The sequence below is a fragment of the Notothenia coriiceps genome, unplaced genomic scaffold, assembly GCF_000735185.1.
Source record: "Notothenia coriiceps isolate Sejong01 unplaced genomic scaffold, NC01 NC01_scaffold00001630, whole genome shotgun sequence".
Classification (NCBI taxonomy): Eukaryota; Metazoa; Chordata; class Actinopteri; order Perciformes; family Nototheniidae; genus Notothenia; species Notothenia coriiceps.
Window position 1 is genome coordinate 403368 of NW_011334331.1, and position 8265 is coordinate 411632.

Here is an 8265-nt window from a genome sequence, read left to right on the forward strand (position 1 = left end):
TCCAGCTAGGAGTCCCGACTGAGGAAAGCGTTGCAATAGTCACAGCCTTCGAGGAAACAAAGGCATGGACCAGTTGTTCACATCTGACAGGGAGAGTGTAGCGACGGAGTTTTGCAATGTTCCTGAGGTGGTAGAAAGGAGGTTTTGCATAGGTGTTTGATGTGGGTGTCAAAGGATCAGATTTGGTCAAATCTTACACCGCAGGTTGGTAACTTGATGTGGAGAGGGGTCTTTTTGGCCTTTTGTCCCAGAACGTTCCTTTCCTTCAGATTTTGAAATTTCTTTCACGGATTCCAAGTATTTTATATTCCCGAACGGGAAGTTTTTGAAAAAAAAGGTACAAAATACAAAAAAAGACGTGAATTCTTGAAAAAAGTCAATTTTTCAAGAATTCGTTTTTTTTAGTATTTTCAGAAAGAGGAGATTTAAAATGAGATAAACCCCACAAATATGAAATAAATAATAACTTCAAGAAAAGACATTGCCAGAGGATCATGCACGAAAAACAAGAGTTTTGGAAACAACCTAAAGAACAAAGAAAACAAAGAAGAATAAGCGACAAGCTAGGTCAAGCTAGGACAGAGACAATGGCTCCAGAAGTGCAACACCAGAGTTCCAAGAAAGCTATCGCAACTAACACATTCAAAGACTCTTAGTCAACTCTCTGGACATCCACATATGACCACAATGAAGAAGGCATCAGACCTGGCAGTTAGAACAATTAACCAATCTCATGAGAACAGCTCATACATCCCAAACTGAAGAAATGCAGCAACACAGCCCCCAAAACAAAAAGAACTATCAACTGCTTTGATGAAGAATGCAACAAAAAAAGGAAAAGAACTGAGGAAAATATGGAACCAAAACATAGAGAATCATAGCAACGCAGACGTAGCCTCCTTTACGTCGCATGCTCCAAACAAATACAACGTACATCAAAACCAAGGAGGCTCAGTACACAAACAACTAACAATATCGAGGATTCTTTAAACACAAACAGATTCTGGGAAAATTTCGGAAAAATACTAAATAAAAGTAAACAACGATGACCCAGTTAATACAGAATATCTCCTTGGCAGATAAGCCTAAAAATGTCTTAAGGAGAAGGGCTTTGATCCTCACCGCTGATTTGCTTCCGCGAGAACGCGATCCACGTGGAATTTGACGCTCAGAGTTGAAAAAATTGGAACTCCTCCGCGTTTGACCGCACCGTTTTCGTGGCTCCGCCGTCGGAGAGAATTCGCGTCTGTCCACGTCTCTCATTGACTTTACATGTAATCGCGCTGCCCCCAAACATCGCATCGTGTCCGGTGTGAACGCAGCATTAGACTAATTTCCTTGCAACCCCTCTTCTAACATACAAGCACGAATGGTTCAACCATATTGCACAGTAACCATCAATCAAATGTAATTGTTATTTATATAGCCCAATATCACAAAAAAATAATAATAATAGCATTGGATGTATATAAGGTGACCTAAGGTCGCTTTGCAAGGAAGAACAGGGCAAAACAACATAAACAAAACAAAGGCATCAGACAAAACAACAAATAGATTAGGGGCCAAAGGCCTTGCGTGAACAGATGGGTCTTGACGGGCCCTTTTGGAAGGGTGTCAAGCGTGGGGATGTTCGATCTCCACAGCGGCGTTCCAGCAGGGTGGGGCTGCCAACGTTGAAGGCTCTGTCCCGAAGTTCGCAGCTTGTTACATTTGTCTCAGTGGACTTCAACAGTTTGCAACAGAATATCAGTATGGACAAACGACCCCTCTGTCCTTAGACCCCTCACATGGTAGCAAGGAAACTTACCAGAGACCCACAGTTTAAAGGGGACATTGGAAGAAACTCAGGGACGAGCAAACAGAGGAGGGATCCCTCTTCCCAGGAGGACAGACGTGGCAATAGATGCCGTGTGGAAATGAAAAGATAATACATTTACAACATAGGTATCCAAGATGGGGTTTGGAAATGATGTGTGGTATAATAGGAAGATGAATCCACGAGTATATCCATCCCAGGGGACTTATGATCCAGGACCACAGCCACGGACTCAAGATCCAGACTTCGCGATCCATGACAACAGGACCACAGGAATCATCATAACTCCGGATCCCGGCGTATATAGACACCAAACAGAAGAGACATTTGGGGAAGCTGGTGGTAATCGGAACATGAGGATACACAGGTATAAAGAGAGAAGGAGAAGTAAGATGTCCCCAAACCACCCCCCCCCCCCCGCCAACAAATAAGCTATATCAGCAAAACTAGAGTCTGAATCTAATCAGCCCTAACTAATAAGTTTATCAAAAAGGAAGGTCTTTAAGCGCGACTCTTAAAAACGAGGGTGCTGCCCGCCCGACCACACAAAACTGGAGCTGATTCCACAAAAGGTGGAGCTTGATAAGAAAAGGCTCTGGCCTCCCAATCGTGTCTTTTAGAGACCCTCGAGGAACACACCAACAGACCCTCGCCATTCGTGGACACCGCAATGCCCTAGTAGGACAGTAGGGTATAATGAGTTCTTTAAGGTAAGATGGCGCCTGCCCATTAAGGGCTTTGTAGGCGAGAAGAAGCATTTTAAATTCTATCCTGTGTTCTATAGGGATCCAGTGTAAGGGATCCTGTGTTTAACATCAAAAGGTTTAAGGTCAACCACGTTTTTAAGTCCTTGAGGCAGTCTTGAATTTTATTTAGATGATTGGATTCATCAGGCTTGATGGATAAATATAGTTGAGTATTATCCGCATAACAATGAAAATGTACAGAATGATTCCTTATAATATTGCCTAACGGAAGCATATATAGTGTGAACAAAATAGGTCCAAGCACTGAGCCCTGTGGCGCTCCATGGCTCACTTTGGTTTGCATGGAAGATTAATCGTTGACACGTACAAACTGAGAGCGTTCAGACAAATAGGACCTAAACCAGCCTAAAGCAGTTCCCTGTATGCCAACTAAGTGCTCTAGTCTTTGCAATAGGATATCATGGTCGATAGTATCAAATGCAGCACTGAGATCGAGCAAGACAAGAATAGAGACAAGTCCCTTGTCAGAGGCTATTAGAAGGTCATTTGTGACTTTAACCAGAGCTGTCTCTGTGCTATGATGTGTTCTAAAGCCAGACTGGAAATCTTCAAATAAATCATTGTTTTTTAAGTAATCACACAACTGTTTTGCGACCGCTTTTTCAAGAATTTTTGAGAGGAACGGAAGATTAGAAATAGGTCTGTAATTGGCTAAAACCTCTGGATCGTGGTTGTGCTTTTTAAGATGTGGTTTTATTACTGCTACTTTAAATGATTGTGGAACATAGCCTGATAATAAAGACATATTCATAATATTTAATAAAGAAGTGTTAATTAATGGAAAAACTTCCTTCAACAGCTTAGTTGGAATCGGGTCTAAGATACACGTTGATGGTTTAGAAGAGAGAATCATTGAATTTAATTGTTCAAGGTTTATGGCTGAAAAGCATTCTAGTTTACTATCTAGTGTAATATTAGAACTTACGTTTCCGGGAGCTGTTGATAACACTATACTGGTCAAAGGCAAGAGGTCATTATTTTGTTTCTAAGAGTAACAATTTTATTATTAAAAAAGCACATAAAATCATTACTACTGAGTGCTATGGGAATAGAAGGCTCAGTCGAGCTGTGGCTCTCTGTCAGCCTGGCTACAGTGCTGAAAAGAAATCTTGCATTATTCTTATTCTCATCTATTAATGAAGAGTAGTAGGCTGCTCTCGCTTTACGCAGTGCTTTCTTATATTCATTGAGAGTAATATGCCAAATTAAACGAGATTCTTCAAGTTTAGTGGAACGCCATATCCTTTCAAGTTGTCTCGACTTTTGCTGATGGAATCTCTTCCTTAAATTTGGCTATAGCACTAACAGATAGGTTTCTGCTGCAGGAACTTTTGACTAATGGTTTGTCGTCTAGTCTTTTAGAGATGAACCGACTCAAACCAGTAGGGGAATTTAGATAACTGATTTCTTGTTTTTCCTATCCGCAAATAAATGTTGAGGATTAGTTGATGTTATGCAATAGCCTATATTGTAACGGAGGTGATCTTTGGGGCCATAGATCTCGGCCTCCGTTACGGATTGTGTGGCGTCCGTATTGGCGAAGTATGTTGATTATTTCCCTGGTTTTATTCTGAAAAGTGTTCCCCCTCCCGTCTTGTCTGTTAGTGGTGATTGTGTTCACCTGCTGCCCTGTGTTGTCTCCTCGCCCCTCACCTGTGTCTTGTTGGCTTGATTAGTCTGTGGGTATTTAAGCTCTGTTTTTCCTGTTAGTGTGGGTGTGAGATCCTTGTGGCTGGTGACTGTGTTCACGGGTAACAGTCATATTGAGGCTTTGAATCATGTGCCCATGATTAATAAATGCCCACACCGGGTTATATTTGAACTCTCTGCCTCTGCCTCCTTGCTTGGTCGGGCCGCTCAACGGTCAGCTTCACAACTTTTTCTACTCTTTCTTTTGCTGTCTTATACCATGTGGCAGCCTGTTTCTTTCTATCGAAATAGGTCCTACATTCAACATGTATAGGAGATAATCCATGGATTAAACACAGAGATGAAATAGGTTACACCTAGCAGCAGGCACAGATGTTGCTGCTTCATTAGACTAAATGTATTGTTCCATCACAATTGGCACATTAGAAATACTAAACAACAGTTAGACTGAGCTTTACAGTTTGAAATGATTAGTGAACATTTCTAGGATACACCATTGTGACCAAATTACAAAGACTTGACCTTCTATTACCCACAATTGAGATTGGCATCATTTAATTTAGCATGCCATTTGAAATCTGTTCATAAATCATACGACAAAAGTCTAACTCTACCTGCTATAAAGTTAACCCAACATATATGTTATGTGTCGACCTATGCCGTATTTTTTTTTAATTACCTAGTGAATCAAAGCTTGTAAATGTATGTATTTATGTTAATGTCTGTAAGGAGTATAGGCTCATTGGGTATCCATAGATTTTATTTGTATTATTCAAATATTTTTGAGCAAGAGAGTTCATTTGAATATGGTCCAAGCAGTCTGCCCTTTTCTAAGACTTTGTAATGTTTTTTTGGTCAATTCCAACAATAGCAGGACATGGTTAGCACTAAATGATTTCTTAGCTTCTTAATTTTAAGACTCTTAAATTACCACTCAATCTGGTCCGAGTAGTAGAGTACAGGAGGAAGGGCAGACGTGATGGCACAGCTAGAGATCACTGTTTTTAGGTAATATATTTAGTGATAAACATTTAAGAAGGTTAGAATCTTAAAGCACAAAAAATGACATATCTTTACAAATGTATGTCACTGGCAGAGGTTTTCCCCCTGAGAGCCATCTACTTTGTATGATCAAATGGTCTCAGAGATTGAATACATTTTAGGTCAGGTCAGGTTACTTTACAAGTACAAACTCCAGGCTCCAATAAAAACTAAAACCGATGAATAAATATGAATAAATAAATGCATTGCTATAGTATCTGTGCGATGTTGCTGCGACCTGCTTGTATGAGTGATGGCTGCTGGAACAAAGCTGTTTTTATCTTGCTTTGTTCTACACCTTGGGATTTAAAACCCCAAAGAGAAAAGCTGAAATGTACTGTCAAAGACGTCAAGGCTCATCTAAGCACTCTGCAGCACCTGTACGCTCGATGACAATACAATATAATCTGATCAAAGTATACTGGGCTCAGCTCCAATGGAAATGTCTCCCTGAAAGTTGAACCCAGGATGAGAAAGGAAAGAAATAGACAGAGATTAATTAAAGGAAGTCCTCCGACTTCTGACAGCACTTTACTCCTCTTTTTCTATTTGAAAACGTTAGAGACACAAAGGAGAAAGAGTGAAGGCCACCATCAGGCCATAATTACACATTTAAAGATCCATTATGGTGCTTAAAGTATTCTGTGTGAGAAATTGAAATAAAGCAAGTGGACAGTTAAGGCCCAGCAGTGATGAAATAGCTGTCTCCTGCTCCTTGTATAATGGTTTGATGTATTTTGTAAAATTAACATTGTAAGGTATTTTTTTCTCCTGGCAAACGATGTTAACTTAATAGATTACAGCTGCAAATGTTACATCCTGGCCCTGGCTGATCGCCTCACTCCCTCACCTGTGTATTTTCGCTCTCTGTTAATCACATGCCTGGCCTGAACGAGCCTCAGCTGTCCCTTATCATCACTCCTCACCTGTGTATTTAGTCTGTGCTGTTTCCTTGGTCAGTGCCAGTTCGTCTTGTCTGTATAGCAGAAAGTGCTCCATGTTTCTCTCCTGAAGTAAGCTATTGTTCTAGCTGCTTAGCATTTGTACCAACCTAGTTGGTTGTTTTTTTGTTGCTTCCAGTCAGTACATTTTTTTGATCATTGCCTGTTTTATTTTTACCTTTTGGATTAAACGCTTGACTAAAGACTGTTTTACCTGGTTGTGCTCTTGAGTCCTATTTTTTTTTTCTCGTGCCCGTACTTGTGCTTGATAGCAAAAACCTACCACACATGTAAAATAAATATAGTTTGCAGTGTGGAAAGAAACACGTTTTATATATTTGCACACAAACGCATGACCATTGTCTATTTAAATGTCATTCAAAATCTCTACAAATAATGTACTTGTACTGTAGGATCATTGTTGTCTTTTTCTTTTTGCATTTAATCAAATGATATACTTACAAAGCAAAGGAAAGAAAAATGGGATACAACTATAATTAACAAAACACAAGAGAAAGTAGATAAAATAATTGTGTGACAGATGATTGATAACTTCAAGTCAGAATATGTGTGTGTGTGTGTGTGTGTGTGTGTGTGTGTGTGTGTGTGTGTGTGTGTGTGTGTGTGTGTGTGTGTGTGTGTGTGTTGTACTATCAGTGTATTTTAAATGCATTTTATATAAATTAATTTCTAGATGTCTGAAAACTATGTGTCACGATTCTTGTGTTGTGTCACGTTTTTAGTTTTGTGTGTCTGGTAGTGGGTGTTTTGCTGTTCTCCTTGTCATGTTTTCCTCCCTATGTATTGTCTGGTCTTTCTCCCTGTGTTTTCCTCTCTGTCGTTAGTTTCCTGGTGTGTCTAATTTCCTGATTGTTTTCACCTGTCACCCCTTGTGTGTCTCCTGTGCTCATCAGCGTCAGCCCCGCCCCTGATTGTGCCCACTTGTGTCTTATCATGTATTTAAATTCCCCTGTCTGATGGATGGTCTGGTGGTTCCTCCATTATCGCTCCTCCATTATCGCTCCTCGCTCCTCCGGCAGAAATAAGAGCCATGGGACGGTACACAAGATGGCGCAGACAAATCAACTTCCGGTGAGACAGAGGACCGAGGAGCGAGGAAATGAAAATAGTCGACCTGAGACAGGGCTCCAGTGTTCAGTGTCAGTTCGTCTTTTCTCTTGCCACAGTCAGGTCTATGCTCTTTATAAGTTTTTGTTCCTCACACCTACATCCTAAGTGCCTGGGTTCTTAACACTATGCTGCAGCTTTACTATGTAGTCTACATACTACTTCGTCTTTATGGCTCGCTTTTGACCAGGGGCGGACTGGGGGGAAAAAGTGGCTCGGGGATTCATTGACAGACAGGCCCACTTAATGCGCGGCATGTATCGGCCGGCCGGGGACGAAAGTATGTTACTTAACAAAAAACCCTGCATTGATTGTTATTTTGGACAATTATTCATATAGTAATCACATTACCTGAGCCCTTGAGTTGCCTAGAGCAAAATAGTTGCAGCATATTTTTAGTGATTTTAATGTTAACAGATCATTGATGCAATAACATTTTGACCCAATTTGCCTGACTTGACACATGGAATAAAACATGGGTGTAGGAAGCATCCTCAATGTGGGTGAGACCATTTAACAGGGGTTGTGGGCAGGTGGTGGACCTCACCTCCTCTAGGGGGGTCCGGGGGTAAGCTCCCCCGGGAAGATTTTTTTTTAAATATTGAAGTTAAATGCATCAATCTGGTGCACTGGTGACTAAATCTATGGAAGTCAGTAGGGGCTTGGACTGTGAGCCGTAGGGTCGCCGGTTCAAGTCCCCAACCAGACCTACATTTGGAGTGTGGAGTTCTACTTGGAGAGGTCCCAGTTCGTCTCCTGCCCTGCCGTGGTGCCCTTGAGCAAGGCACCGGACATCCCCCTTCCCCCCTNTAAGAAGTCGCAATAATATTCATATGTATTTAAATATATAAAATATATAAAATATTAATGTATTATATTTTTAACAATAGTTCAGGGGTGTCACACTCAAGGCCTGTACTAT

At 40.9% G+C, this 8265-nt stretch overlaps 1 protein-coding gene across 1 annotated transcript in view; it reads left to right on the forward strand.

Annotated features, from left to right (window-relative positions):
* Positions 1 to 6152: 6152 nt before the first annotated feature.
* LOC104963177 (cadherin-11) overlaps positions 6153 to 8265 on the forward strand; it is a 31431-nt gene continuing 29318 nt past the window's right edge. Inside the window, exon 1 of the mRNA XM_010791742.1 lies at positions 6153 to 6204. Coding sequence (XP_010790044.1) covers positions 6153 to 6204 — 52 coding nt within the window. The remainder of the gene's footprint in view (positions 6205 to 8265) is intronic.